This window comes from Bubalus bubalis, chromosome 23, assembly GCF_019923935.1.
Source record: "Bubalus bubalis isolate 160015118507 breed Murrah chromosome 23, NDDB_SH_1, whole genome shotgun sequence".
Classification (NCBI taxonomy): domain Eukaryota; kingdom Metazoa; phylum Chordata; class Mammalia; order Artiodactyla; family Bovidae; genus Bubalus; species Bubalus bubalis.
The window spans coordinates 34,117,458-34,133,469 of NC_059179.1; the positions used below are offsets into that span (position 1 = coordinate 34,117,458).

The 16,012-nt window shown below is 43.4% G+C and overlaps 1 protein-coding gene across 1 annotated transcript in view; it reads right to left on the reverse strand.

Annotated features, from left to right (window-relative positions):
* LOC102396100 (nebulin related anchoring protein) overlaps positions 1 to 7,811 on the reverse strand; it is a gene marked incomplete in the record, with an annotated part of 59,214 nt that extends 51,403 nt beyond the window's left edge. Inside the window, 5 exon segments of the mRNA XM_045164126.1 lie at positions 778 to 882; positions 2,202 to 2,306; positions 6,507 to 6,594; positions 7,152 to 7,246; positions 7,548 to 7,811. Of these exon segments, the coding sequence (XP_045020061.1) occupies positions 778 to 882; positions 2,202 to 2,306; positions 6,507 to 6,594; positions 7,152 to 7,246; positions 7,548 to 7,619 (465 nt within the window).
* Between the last annotated feature and the right edge of the window lie 8,201 nt (positions 7,812 to 16,012).

Below are 16,012 nucleotides of genomic sequence, written 5' to 3' on the forward strand. Positions count from 1 at the left end.
CAGCCCTAAACAGTTTTGACCTCTGTTTCTGTTGTCACATCATCTTTTCTCTGACTCTGACTCTCTTGCCTCCCTCCTTATAAGTACCCTTATGATCACATTTGGTCCATGTTAATGATCCAGGATAATCTTCCTATCTCAAGATCCTTACCTTAATTAGGAGCTTGAGTTTAGCAGATACAAACTACTATGTATAAAATAAACAACAAGGCCCACTGGATAGCACAGGGAACTATATTCATTATCTTGTATTTAATTATAATGGAAAAGAACATGAAAAAGAATATATGCACCTATGTATGTATACACATAACTGAATCACTCTGCTGTACGTCAGAAACTAACACAACACTGTAAATCAAATATATGTACGTTTGTTCCATTGTTCAGTCGTGTCCAACTCTTTGCAACCTGATGGACTGTAGCCCACCAGGCTCCTCTGTCCATGGGATTTTCCAGGCCAGAATACTGCAGTGGGCTGCCATTTCCTCCTCCAGGGGATCTTCCCAACCCAAGGATCAAATCCGTGTCTCCCTTGTCTCCAGCCTCTCCTGCATTGACAGGTGGATTCTTTACCACTGAGCTACCTGGGAAGCAAATCAGCTATACTTCAGTTAAAAAAATCCCTACCTTCATCATACCTTTGGCCATGCATAGTAGCATATTCACAGGTTCCAGGGACTAGGACATGGGAATGTTTGGGGGAGGGCCAGTATTCTATCACAATCTTAATGAACATTCAAGCTAACTGCTAAAGTAATTTTCTAGGCCCCTTACCTCACCCAGTGACTTTCGTGCCTCCACCATCCTTACGATTTCAGGGTCTGGAAGAGCTCCTGGGCACCAGGCGTCCCCTTCCCTGTATCCACTCCAATAGGCTCTCTGGAGAGGGGAAACATAAGTGCATACAAACACACAGCCCACACACTTGCTTGGTAAGATCACCCTACCTATCCCACCCTCCCAGCAACGCTCACCCACACCGTCCACGTAAGATAGAAAAGACAGAAATTCTCTAAAAACGATAAACTCCTCCTGATACATGGCAGGTCTCAGCTAGCCAGAATGTTCATTTTTTCCAAACTAGAAAATAACCTCATCTCCTAAATAACCAAAACTTTCAGAGATTGACTGATATCATAGCAGAGTTCCAAATGTAACTTAACATTTTTTTGCACATTATTGCACCGAGATGGGGCAGCGGGGAGTTGCTGTGGACAAGCCACCTATCTGAGCTTAATCAGCATTATTCAGCCAAGCTTCAAAAATCTGCTACCTGTTGTGTGCCAAGCGCTAGATTAAGCAATTAGCACTAGGAAAAGACAATCAAAAAAGAAAAAAAAGAAGACAAAATTCTTCTTTTAAGATATGTGTGGTTTTTCTAGGGAGATAAAACTAATATATGAAACAATTAGCAATTAGAAAATGCTTGGTGCTTAAATGTACTGTATTGAAGATAAATACAGTGAGAGTTTTGAGAAAGCAATCTCCATGTGAGGGCCCCTGATTTGGACAGGAATTTGAGCTGGACCTCCAGGGATGAGGTCAGCTACCAGATGATGCAAAGAGACAAGAAAAAGCATCTGCTCAAGGAGGTCTGTTCCATGAAGGCAGAGATTTTCGCTGTTTTGTGCACGGATGTATTCCAGCAGCCTGGAATAGTGCCTGGTGTATAATACTCAATAAATGCATGCTGATTTTAAAAAGGCAAAAAATAAAAACACACATGTTGAATAAATTCTAAGAGTGGGGACTACCATGAATAAAAGCATGAGGGCAATGATAGACTTCGTGTGAAAGACCATGAGGAAATGGATTTGACTGGAACTGGGGGGAAGAGATAGGGAGCCAAGGGGGCTGAAGGTACAGCAAGCTGGACAGGTTGGGTAGAACCATGCTTTGGCGATCTGGAAAGTCAGATCATTCATATGTGAAAATACGCTCAACTATACTCTCAATCAGGAAAGTTTAAATAGAAAACAACAAGATACAGGTTGTCAAAACTTTTGTCTGGTAATACCAAGTATTGTGAAAATGTGGGAAACAGACCATGGAGGTCTTCTGTAGACCGCTGGAAGGACAAGATGGATAAAAGAAAGCTTAACCAATTCCCTCTCGAAGTAATGCTGACTGCACATGTCACCTGCACAATGTGTCATCCCTTTCTCTGCTTCCAAACCTGTTTCTAACTCTCGCCTCACCTCATCCACCAGTGGTTGCCTGTTAGGTGCTGCGGCCTCATCCTTGGATTTCATGTCCCAGTGAAAAACCGACTTAAACCGTTCACCATCCTCCTGGCCACCGATCTGCACAGTGAAGATGTCGTCAGTAATGTTTCCATCAGAAACGAGAAAGGTAACAAACAACACAGAACGGAATTGGGGGCGGGGGGAGCGGGTCCTACGTCTCAACTGCAGAGCATCCTAACTGTACAACAAGCCACACTGTGCTGTCAAGAGTCACCACCGGCTTCATCTGTACCACCAGCCAAGTGGCACGTGGATAGCACCTACTGTGTGCAAAGCTCTATTTTGCAGCGCAAATAAAAAGACAATGTCTCTACAAGCTTATCACACAGTACCAAGTGTTCAGCTTAGAAAACACCAGACATGAGAGCAGTGGTTCCTAACTAGCCTGTGCAACACTCAGGGGGCTTGTTCAATGCTGGCTCCTCAAATTCATGCAGGTGTTCTCCTATGCTTTATGATTCCACCTTTCACATCTTGATCCGTAACACACCTTGTATTAATGTTTATGTATAGGTATGAGGTAGGTATCAACGTCCATTTCTTCTATGTAAGTGTCCAGTCACTCAGGTACCATTTATTTAAAGATGATTCTTGCTACTCTGAATTGCAGTGGTGCCCTTGTTGTAACTCCAGTGACCACATATGTGCACCTCTATTTCTTAACCTTGTATTGTTTTTCACTGAGCTGTCAATTCTACAGTAGTGCCAATACTACACTGAGTTAACAACTACAAGAGGCACCCTGGTGGCTCAGATGGTAAAGAATCCGCCTGCCATGTAGGAGACCTGGGTTCAATCTTTGGATGGGGAAGACCTTCTGCAGAAGGGAGCTTCAATATTCTTGCCTGGAGAACTTCATGGACAGAGGAGCCTAGAAACCTGGTAACCTAAGTCCTTTGATTTTGTTCTTCAAGATTTCTTGGCCATTCTAGAATCACTGTATGTTCATATCAATTTTAGAATCAGTTTGTCTATTTTTATGAAGAACACCAGAGTTTTGGCTGGGACTGCATTGACTGCGTCAATCAACTTGAAGAGAACTGACATCTAACCATATATTCATGATTTTGGAATAGGCAAAGATTTCTTAAGGAGAACATAAGAAGAACTAACCACAAAAGAAAATATCGGGGCTTAGGTTCAAACCCAGATATCATAATGTTTGAGATCCAAGATGGAGCCCAGAAATCTGCAACTTAAACAAGTTGAAATTTAAATCACTGATTTTACAGATGAGGAAAGAAGCTCAGAGAAGAGAAGTGAACTTATTGAAATCATTCAGCAGGTTAGCAAAGCCAGGTTTAGAACCCGGGAATTTTAGTTCCCTGTCAAGGGCACTTTGTCTGGGCTTGCTTAATGCAGCACTAACATGTATATTTTTAAGTACATAAATTGAGAAATCTTTACATGCCGTTTCCCTTGGCTATTGAGAAATTACCTTGAATACTACATAAACTCATGGCAAAGTTTCGTGTAAGCAGCTCCACTGGCATTTGGGGCCAGTTCGTTTCTTGTTGGGGCACCCTGTCTAGCTCATGTCAGGATGCTGAGCAAGATGGGTGGTCTCTATCCACCAGATGTCACCAGTATTCTTACCGTCCCAGTTTTGACCAGAAAAAGTCCCTCAGATGTCACCAAATATCCCCTAGGGGGCAAAATCACCCTCCTTTACAGCCACTGACTAAAGGAATCAGAATCACGTGACCAAAGTACACAGGAATCTGTATTTTCTGCCCTTCTCCCACAGTATAGGCAGCGGGGGGAAGGCGGGGGTGCCTGCCTCCCTAGAGACCTTTCACAGGGCTCATGACTATTCGGAGGAAATAGGAAGAGGAAAAAAGCCATAAATGTTATTTGTGGAATAAGGAAGCATTGAGGGCTAAAGTTCATTCTTTGAATAGGAGAGAATCTAGATGTTCCATTCTGCTAAAAGTTCCATTCACACCTACCAAACAGGAAATTCTGTCTTAGTGAATATTTATTTATGCATTTATTTTTCGAAGAGTGATATTTAAAAAAACAGAAAAATGTTGACCAGCCTCAAATATCATTTCACCTTCATTGCCGTAACTGAAGAATCCCTTTTTTTCTTTTCTTAATTTTAGCACATGCACTATGAATCTGTTTTTTATTCAATTGGCAAAGTCTCCCAGAGAATAAAAGGGAGTAAGAATGCAACCCACAACATTCCCCAGGGGGGTTGTAAGATCTGGGGCCTAGAAGGGACATGAGTGTCCACTTGATTTTTCCCCCGGTGGGAAAGGAGGAGAAAGGGGTCTCAGCAGTCAGTTGTTCTGTACACATGCACACACACACATGCACACGTATACACATATATGCATACATACATAGACACACACGTGTGTGTACACGCATGCACGCATATGCATGTACACACATATGCGAGTATATACACATGCATGTAAACACACATCCACCATATACACACAGAGACAACACACATATACACATATACACATACCACACACATACACAAATGTGCACACAGGCATGTATATACACATTCATGTATATACGCTCATGTATATACACCATGTATACACACATGTATACACGTGCACACATATTTACACCTACATACACACATATATACACTCCCCACATGCAAACACACATATTTACACACATACACACATATTCACATAGATGTGAACTAACACACACACACAGGCTTCCTGGGAAGCTCATGTCACTGCCTGTGGCTGGAAATAGAACCAGCGATAATCTCGCTCCAGGTCCGGCCTGTCATACAAGTTACAAAAAAGTGAATTCACCACCACTTCAAAGGAAGGTAAGTACTGCCTGATCTGTTGTAAGATTTTGCCACACCCTAGGTACATGGGAGTAGGCTGACTGAGCAGTTTAGGATGTGGGTCCTAGAGTGATAGAGATCTGGGTTTGTATCCATTCAACTGGCCGGGTAAAACTGGGCAAGCTACTTAACTTCTGTGAGCCTCAGCCTCCCCAGCTGTAATATAATACTGCAGAGGGTTTTTGTGAAGAACAAGTGAGATTATACAGATAAAGGGCCTTGCAAAGTGTCTGGCACTCTGTAGAACTGAGAGTTAAGTTCAGTACTGTCAATTTTGAGTTAGACATTAAGAGACAAAAACAAACAACAACAAAACCCACACAAACAAGCAAAAATGGATGAAAGCAAAATCCTAAAAGAATCCGCCTTCTCAGTAATGGATGGCTCGAGAACTCTTCAGGCTTCTCAATTGTTAGAAGTCAATGATAGATATATGAACAACTCTCCAAGCCTCAGTTTCCTCACCAGTAGAATGGGATAATAATAGTATTTACTTTATTGGATTGTAATGTGTTAAGTTAGTTAAGCAATTACACAGTAAATGTTACCTAAACTTGTTAAAAAAAAAAAACACAACTCACAATTGGAGCAAAGCACTTAGTGAAATAAGCTAGTTGGCAACTATGTATAGAAAGCCATCATCAGGATAAGCTCAAGCTAAACTGTCTTCTTGAGGAGGACAAGGCCTGGGCAGGCAGGAGAGTCAGGATACGGTGAGGTAACATGAGGAAGGCAGATTACTAGAGAGCCTTCCACCTCCTGTGTCATTCTCTAATTTTAGAAAGCTGCTAGTTCCATCCCCTAAAGCAACTTGCTATGGGGCCTGGGGGAGGCGAGTGAAATGATTCATCATTTTAATAAATGCAAACATCCGGTAAATAGTTTCCTGACAAAACTCTACTATTAGTTTTTCAAAACAGGTTGGTTAATCAATATGGCCTCCTGGCCTACCCAAACATTAGCTCCAGATCAAAATATCTCTGACCTACCCCTACCCACGGGGAAAGAGACCTTAAACACTACCGAATGCAGAGAGATTTAAGAGTGTGGAACCAGAGGTTTTCATGTTTGTACCCAAATATAATGGGGAAAGAAAGGGCTTTGTAATATTTTCCAACTATATATGATTTGTTTTATGTATTAAGCACCTGGTGTATGTATGGCCTGCTGTATCAATGTGTACAGAGCTGACAGACACAAGGAGATTAAAATGGATACAAGATCCTCAGATAGTCAAGCTGGATTATCCTGGATGGGCTTCTATGCTATGGTAGGACAAATAGCAATATTTGTTACTTAAACATGCCTAGGTGTAAACCTGCCCATTTTCTCCATATTTACAGAGACACTTAAAAACTAAGAAATGCCTGAGCTAAGAAATTTTCTTTAAACACTATTTTGAAATTCAAAATTAAGTAACTTACCCCACAAATGGCCTCTGGAGGTTTCCCCACATTTAGATTTAATGGAGTGTAATAGACACTCGTAAAAGTGTTGTTCTTGGGGTTATGGCTGCAAAAAGTAGATATAAATCAGAATTAGAAATGTACTTTATCCAAGATGACTGAGTGACTATTCTTAAAAGAAGAGTCACTTTTTACATCAAAAAAACATAAGACATAATAATTAAATTCAAGAGTGTCCAGGCAATGAGTCGTAAAGAAAGAAAAGCAAATCAAATAAATTCAACCTATTTAATGTAAACACCAAATTTAACTGGAAATTATTTACCTGAAATTATTTAAAAGAAAACATTTTAAAGCTTTCTGCATAGCCACAGCAATTATACTGTTCTGTACAATCTTTAATAATTTGACATGGGGTTATAGAGGATAGATTTTGTTTTTCACTTGTAAGAAATTTGAAAATTTCAACTTTCTGTCCATTGCATAAAATTCTGTGTATGTAAGTAAAAACTTTTGAGAAGACATTTCTTGGGTTCTTGGATTTAACCCTGGAGTGTGCGATTTGAACCTCTGGTTGGTTACTTATTAAAAAAAAAAAAAAAAAAATATATATATATATATATATAATTTAAGAGGTGGTGGGGAGGGGTGTCAAACACTTACGCGTGACAGTATGGCTTTTTCTGGTGACTCACAAAGTTATTCACTGATAGCATCATCTTGCAAACTTCACAGTGAAAACAAGCTTTGTGCCATATCTAGAAACCAAATAGAAAAGTTTGAGCAAAATTACCTTTTCTTTCATTCTCAGGAATCTTATATATTTCAGGGCAAAAAAAAAAAAAAAAAGAGCTTTAGGGATAAAATGGTGATAAAACTCATACTCGGCTACAAATTTTTGAGACAATACAGGAGATGTAGCTAGAAATGGGTAGAACTGAAGAAAAGTGGGAAAAACATCATATCCTGGTGGCTCAGAAAAACCCACATGTCCATATGGGACAAGATATATTTCCCAAGTTTGTGACAATTTGCAAAGGCCAAAAAATGTCTACTGACCTGGTCTAGACAGTTGATCTTCTCAGCAGGGTACACCCCGTACCCACACCTAGAACAAGCCTGCACATTCATCGTGAAGTCTGAAGAGAGAAGATCAAGATCGGTAACAGGCAAGAAATCCAAGGAGAAGCCACCGTCTGGTTGTTCGAGCCTCCAAAGTCCTGACTCCTATTAAATTCCTGTGGGCACCTTGACCGTTCAGTATCCAACTTCCACTCTCCTCTGCTGACGTTCTGGTTTGAAGTCGGTGGCTGGATGGTTTTTAAAGCTGCCACTTACTCAAAGGGCTATTTTGGAGACTTGCTCGGCACGCATGCGTCTGGGTAATAAGGTGGAGGTATTTCTAGCTGACATGTTTCTCTAAATAGAAAAGTGAACTCACAACAGCATCATGTTTATGTGGATGACCAAATCCTTGTGTATGATCAGGCAGCATGCACTAGTTTAACACTAGCTGTGATCATAACCTAAGAAAAGAAGCCAAAGGCATACCCCACACCCTAATACGACAACTAAATGAGAAAAGCTCTCTCTGTGAGGCCTGTGACTAAAGCAGAAGGTCCAACTCACCCCTCCAAGGAAAATGAAAAAAGATTTACTCACTCCACAGAGGGTAAATACCATATTTGAAATTTAGCCTTATCTCTTAAAAATGTTTAATATCATCCAACCATAAAAAAGAATGAAATGAGGCTATTTATAGCAACATGCATGGACCTAGAGATGATTGAAAGTAAGTCAGACAGAGAAAAACAAATGCCATATGATATATCACTTACATGGGGAATCTAAAACAGGACACAAATGAATGTACCTGAAACAAAAAAGACTCAGACATAGAGAACAGACTTGCGGTTGCCAAGGGAGAGCTGGATGGGGGTGGGAAGGCTTGGGAGTTTGGGATTAGCAGAGGCAAACTATTACAGATAGGATGGATAAACAACAGGATCCTACGGTATGGCACAGGGAACTGTATTCAAAATCCTGTGACAAACCATAATGGAAAAGAATACGAAAAAGAATATATGTGTATATAACTGAGTCACTTTGCTGTACAGCAGAAATTAACACAATATTGTAAACCAACTGTACTTCAATGAAATGTTTTTAAATAGATTAAAATGTTTATAAGAGTAGGACGGAAAATTTATTAAGATATCAATTCAGGTTTAGCTTCTGCAAGGATGCAAAAATAAGGGCAGATGAGAACTCTCTGAGTGCTGACCTCTGTTATCTTAGGCGGTTCCCAAAAGTTCTTGCCTTCCAGGTCTTGCTTAGTCCCTTGATTCCCAGGGAGCAGCGTGAAGACAAAGTTTCTTTTCTTGGCTTTGTGAAGCCCCTCTTTGCCTAAATGTCACTGAATACAAACCTTTCAGAAACAGCTTACAAAAAATGGCAACACATTTGTCCCCACCCCTCAGCTCACTGTCTTTCTTCTACAACCCTCTTCCTGCTTTATGTTCTTCACAGCAGTTACCACCACCTGACACCTTAAATATTAGTATATCTGCTTTTAAAAATTATCTGTCTCCTCCATCAAGATATTTCATCAAAATAGGGTCCTTGGTCCATGTTGTTCTTTCTGTATCCCCAATGCCAAGAACAAGGTCTGATACAGAAAACGTGCTCAACAAATATTTATCAAATCAAAGAAATCAACACTGATGCCAACATGCCTGCAGGGACCGAGGTGAAGCCACAGGTCACAGGCCCCATCTGACCCACCTCTCCACCCCAGCCAACTTGTGATGAGGGAGTCAGTAGCCAGCAGGGACAAATATTCTGACTCTTCCAGAAAAGCCAGCTATCCGCATCTGCACCTGAAATTCCCTCTTTTGCAAAACACTGGGAATAAAACAATAAAACAGGGTCATGGGCAGTAATTAATCAGCAAGCTACCAATTAGTGACTTTCCACCTCAAGAAAAGGCTCTGAGGAAACTGCTGGGGGGACCTTGGGGAAGACAGAGAGAACCCAGTAGTGTTTTTGTGTTGTGACGGGAGAACCACGGGGAGGAGGAGGCCACAGAGCAGGTGAAGAAGAACAGCGTCCCCGTGACGCTTAGGAGAGGGTGCCGTGAGGTTCCCCACAGAGAGAGCGGGCGCAGAGCTGCCCTCTCAGCACCAGAAGGAGACTCTGAGTAGGGGCCCCGAACTCAGGAAGACTCAGGCTGAAATGTGATACAACATGGCCTGAACAAAAGGGAACAGTAAAGGCAAAGAACTAAGACCTACAGGTTAGGGACTTCCCCAGTGGTCCAGGAGCTAAGACTCTGCGTTCCCAATGCAGGGGGTCTGGGTTCGACCCCTGGTCGAGGAACTAGATCCCACATCTCACAACTAAGTGTCCACATGCCACAAGTAAAGATGCTGCAACAAAGATTTCGTGTGCTACAACTAATACCCGGCCAAATAATACCTCTTACAAAAAGACCTACACCTTCCCCAGATATTTTGCTCTGTGTGGGATTTCTCCAGCTATACCTGGACATGGGCTGGAAGTCTCAATAATCACTGAGAAAGAACTCTGCCCCAATCCAGAGGGATGAGGAATCGCAGCCAGATTTCCTTTAAAGAAAAATGACCTAACGCTTCTCTAAGGCTGTGATTGCATCACTGCTATAAGTTGTGAAAACAAGGATGACCCAAACGCAAGGTGCTAAATCTGACTTGTACCATCACTTCTGCTTTTGAAAGGTGCTTATTATGTATCAGAAATTGTGAGAAGAAAGAACCCCATAGAACTGGAAGTGGGACAGTTTAAAGACCTGAAATGAACATGCATTGCTGGGGCCAGAGACACATAGCCCTCATCTGCTTTACAGCCCTCGTGGATGGCCTTCCTGTGTGCATCCTAACCCTCTCACATCAGGCAGAGCCCCTCCGCTTTCTGACAGCGATTACATCAGACCCTCCACATCTTAGCCAATGAACAAGGGTGCTCCTCTGGCTCCTGGGATCCATTCAGACAACATGTGTTACTCTGGATTCCCCACAAAATAGAACCTGGGGCAAAGGTTTCCATGCGAGCACTTTATTCAGAAGTGTGATCCAGGGGGCAGAAGTAAGAAGGCAGGAAGTGGAGGGGGAGAGTCAACATCCTTTCCCACAGAAGCTTTGGACGTTGGATCTCTTGGTCTCTACTTTTCAAGAAGCCACATAAGCCACTGCTACTCAGGAATGTCTGCTAAAGGAAGGAAGTGGGAAGGAAGAACCTGCTGGCCCTGCCCACCACTGACTAATGTCTGGCCCCACTGGGTGTTAACTCCCTTATACATCCATGCTGTGCATGTGCCCAGGGAATCCCACAGCATCCTATGTCTCAATAGCAACAGGGAAAAACGCAAGGGCAGCAGCAGATCAAAGACACTGTTGGCTAAACCGATATAGAGCTAGCTGCCACTGCCAAGGCTGGACTGGCATAAGTCTTAAGACAGGTGAGGCTAAGTGGATTGAAAGAGGCACCTGAGAGGTGTGTGATGTTGGCCTATCAGCAGAAAGTCCAGGACTTGGGCTTGGTGGTGGTGAGCCAGAGTCAGCTCAAGCAGAGGACTGTTAACCTCTGATTTAGATGCTTCTGTCAACAGTGTCCCATATTGCTTCTTTTTTTTAAGTCTTGACTCACAGGGAGATTGTGATCAATGAAAAACCCCACATTTCATTTCACATTAGTGACTATCATGTTCAGTACATGAACAATCGATTTTTTTCAACTTTACCATAGCACTTGTTTCTTTTAAATTGCATCCTATTGATGGCAGCCCCATTGCTTCAGCCAGTCAAGATCTTTTAGAACCCTGGTTCTGTCATTGAGAATATGAGGCAATTCCTCCTAGCTCTGAACCATTTCCAATGCCCTGCAGGGCCATGGATGTAAAATGGTTTTGAGATTATGAAGAGATGACCAAAGAGAAGTAAAAAGAAAGTATCAAGCCTCCAGCCTGTCATCGCTACTCTGATTAGACTGGGCTTGTTCCTCCCATGGTGGGGGTGTGTGCGTGCCTACCTTAGTTTAGCTTCTCCCAGAGCATGAGGTGAGGATTTGGCTGCAGGTGGTATATTTGGGAGATGATCTTACAAGGTAAGAATGAGGGTCTGAGGTGAGTGAGCAGAGAAAGAAGAGTCAATAAAGGGCGCATCCTGAGCTAATTACCACTGGGCAACTGAGGCTCAATATTGTTAGGGATCCTCTGAGGCATTGTGTAGAATACTTCCCCAAACCATCCCACTGAAGGACAGAGGCTGGGATACTTATCAACCCAACTTTCATCTCCCATTGGCTGCATCTCAGGGGCATTAACTCCCTCCACCTCTAGAGTACACCTGTCTGCACAAGCTGAACAGACTTCTACAGCTTCAGAAAAAGCCCAGAGGCATAGAAGCAGGGGGCTAATGCTGCAGGAACTTAAGGGGGTCCTGGTGCCACACATGGAGCTATTGATGAGCCGAGGGGATGCGCACGGGGTAGCGCAAGGTCAGTCACTCAAGGCAACTGTGAGAAGGAGGAAGGAAAGCATTTGCAACATGTGACCAACACTTGGGGTGGAGAATTCAAGAAGCAAGGGCCTGCCTCTAGCTGTCAGGCTTTCCCAGGTCAGAACTCCAACCCCACTCTCCCCCTCATCCCTTGGTGTTTTCAGGTGCCTGGGGGTGATCACATGGGGTTAGATAGAGGCAGAGTTGATTTCAAAGTATGAATTTGGAGGCAAGAAGAACAATTCATTCCATATAGCCTGTCAGGCTCCTCTGTCCAGGGAATTCTCTAGGCAAGAATACTGGAGTGGGTTGTAATGCCCTTCTCCAGGGGATCTTCCCAAACCAGGAATTGAACCCAGGTCTGAACTGCAGGCAGATTCTTTACCCTCTGAGCCACTAGGGAAGCCCAACAATATAACACAACTTAACTTGTCATTAAGTCCCTTGGACTGCAAGGAGGTCAAATCAGTCAATCCTAAAGGAAATCAATCCTGAATATTCATTGGAAGACTGAGCTTAAAGCTGAAGCTCCAATACTCTGGCCACCTGATGTGAAGAGCCAATTCATTAGAAAAGACCCTGATGCTGGGAAATATTGAAGGCAGGAGAGGGGGACAACAGAGGACAAGATGGTTGGATGGCATCACCGACTCAACGGACATGAGTCTGAGCAAACACGAGTTTGACTCAAACTCATGAGTTTGAGATGGTGAAGGACAGGGAAGCCCGGCATGCTGCAATCCATTGGGTTGCAAAGAGTCGGACACGACTGAGCGACTTTGAACAACAACTTGCCATTACCCCTAGAGGGCCTAAGGAAGAGACCCACCCCAGAAGGTGGGCGCCTTCTTCCCACCCCAGAGCTGTGATCCAAACTTTATTGGAGAGAGCATGTTAATGGCTTACTAGATGCAGAGAAGTTATGGGGACTATGCCAGTGGAACTTGCTAGTGATCTGTCCTCTAGTGCCAGAGAGAGCTGATCGTGGGAAAGTATCTCAATGGAAGGACGCCTGAAGGGGGTGCCAGGGAAGTTGCTAATTGCCGGGTACTGGTGCCCAGCAGGGCCAGCCGGGCGCTGGGGAAGCCAGGTGTGTAATAGGAACCTAGAACGTGTGCATCCCTGCTGTAGGAGCCCGATTCCTCAAAAGTATGCCAGACACACCAGAGCCAGGGAACAAAACCTTTACCTCCTGTAGTCTCTCACTTTTTGCCTTTTTATACAGTTCAGGGGGTTCTCACGGCAAGTGTACTGGGGTGGTTTGCATTCCCTCCTCCAAGGGGTCACGTTTTGTCAGAACTTCCCACTAAGACCCATCTGTCCTGGGTGGCCCTGCACGTCACAACTCATAGCTTCACCGAGTTACACAAGCCACGACAAGGCAGTGATCCATGAAGGGATGGCATCACTGGTTGGATGGCATTACCAACTCAACAGACATGAACTTGGGCAAGTTCTGGGAGAGGTGAGGGACACGGAAGCCTGGTGTTCTGCAGTCCATGGGCTTGCAAACAGTCGGACATGACTTGACGACTTAATAACAACAATCTTTCTCTACTGTCCCCAACTGGCAAAGCTGAACCTAGGACCACAGGCAAAGGAAAATTACTTTAAAAACCCAGTTCCATTTTCACAGAACAGAGGGCTTAGAGGCAGTGGTTAATAGCATCAATTATTCTTGTCAGGGAATTCAGCCTGAACCCTGACCCACCCCTCTGTCCCTTTGCAGAAGCCTGCTGGTGCCTCAGCCAGAGTTTGGGCTTGGGCCTGTGAGTCCTAAGACAGGCATTTCTGTTACTCAAGGGATTATCCTTCAGTGGCGAAGTCATGTATCCTTGTACGAAGTCATGGCCTGGCCTGAGCTGTTCTGTGAACAGCAAGAGAAGCAGTCGCTGATTGTATCCCATGGAGGTGTGGTACCCAGCAGGATGAAGGTGGGACTGTTGGGCTCAGCAGGATTAGCAGCCGCATCCTGGTGCCTAGAGCAGAGGGCCAGAGGCAAAGTCCAGAGGGATCAACTAAGGAGCATCCATGAGGTCAGCTCTTCTAAAGACTTCTGAATAATGGAGTTGGGGATTTTTCTGGGGTGAAGAGAAAGACTTAGCTCTAATCGGGTGAGTTTGGAAAGGAAGCAGAAAACAGTGACGTGGGCCAAAGCTGGAGAAACACAGGAAATATAGTTAGAAGAAAATAGCATTTGGATCTAACAGGTCAGTACAATTATCAGAGAGGGAAAATATTTTTTTTTTAGTTTTTTGAATGTCGATTTTTTAAATTAATTAATTAATTTTAATTGGAGGCTAATTACTTTACAATATCGTAGTGGTTTTTGCTGTACATTGACATGTCAGCCATGGGTGTACATGTGTTCCCCATCCTGAACCCCCCTCCCACCTCCCTCCCCATCCCATCCCTCGGGCTCATCCCAGTGCACCAGCCCTGAGCACCCTGTCTCACGCATCAAACCTGGCCTGGAGACCTATTTCACATATGATAATATACATGTTTCAGTGCTATTCTCTCAAATCATCCCACCCTTGCCGTCTCCCACAGAGTCCAAAAGACTGTTCTTTACATTTGTGTCTCTTTTGCTGTCTCGCCAGGGAGGGAAAAAATTTAAACTGTTTCTTCCGTTTCACATATCTGTAGTTTTATTTGTTGGTGCTGTGATAACCCATCTTTGGAGCAATACTTTCAGAGTTCCCACATCAGACCACACTACAGAACTGAAAAAGGGAAGTTTTGCTTCAAATCATCTTTCTATCTGAGTCAGCAGTGAATTCCTGTGTGCAACACGTTTTAATGATATAATTATGACATAATTCTTGTGGATGGAAAGTTTATTATTTTTATAAGCATCCTGTTCTTGTTCTGTCACTAGCAAGCTTGTGATGTGGGCAACCTCTCTGCACCTCAGATTCTTTATCTGTAATATGAGCAGAGGGATTAGTTGTGAAGCATCCTCCACATCTATCACTGTTTTATGGTATTTCAGGTATTTTATGGTATTATAACTTGCAAAAATTTAATTGTATAAATCAGATTAATTAAAGAGTGATGTATTTGCCTTACTAAAGGATTTTTCATTTCTCAAGTGATTCACAATTGAATTCCTTCAAAAAGTATTTTATCTTTGGGTCTACAATGACTTAGTTGGCCCTGACATTTCAGAAATATGGGTATTAAAGAAAGAATAGGACAGCCTGTCTTGGTCTGTTTCAGTTGCTGTAACAAAATACCACAGGCTGAATAGCTTAGGAGCAACAGAAATTTATTCCTCACAGTACTGGAGGCTAGAAGGCCAAGAGCAGAGTGCCAGCATGGTTGGGTTCTAGTCAAAGCCTTTTTTGGGTTACAGACTGCAATTTCTCTCTGTGTCCTCACTTGGTGGCAAAGGCCAGGAAGCTCTGTCTGGCCAGCTTTACAAAGCCAAGAACCCCAGGGCTCCACTTGCAAGATTTAAGCACCTCCCAACGGCCCCACCTCCTAACGTCATCACTCTGGGGATTAAGTTTCAACATACGAATTGGGGGACCAGTGCACAGAGGTTCAGTACAGCACAGCCATAGTATAAATAGTATAATGGCCTGTTTAAAATATTCATGAATTCAGGATTCTGGCAGAACTTATTATTACACTTGCCTGGGGCCAGTGTTTCTTAATCCAAGAAAGTGTCCTTACCTGGTGAGATTTTATGGAGCATATTGAAGTCTCAGGCCCAGAGGAGAGCAAAGAGGAGATGCCCGTTCTTGCCTGACGTCACATCCTGAAGATTCACTCCTTTCACTCAAGGCGTTGATAGTTCCATAGCAAACGTCTCTGGTGTGAAGAAAACTGTAATTTCTCCCCTGCTATTTACACCTCAGCGCGCCTGTGTTCATTAGCCGGTCGGTGAGAGGTCTTGGAGAGCGAGGCCTCGGAGGCCTCCGCTGGAGTCTCCAGGTTGAAGAAAGACAAATGTGGGGGCACGCGTGGGTGAGGGGTGAAGTG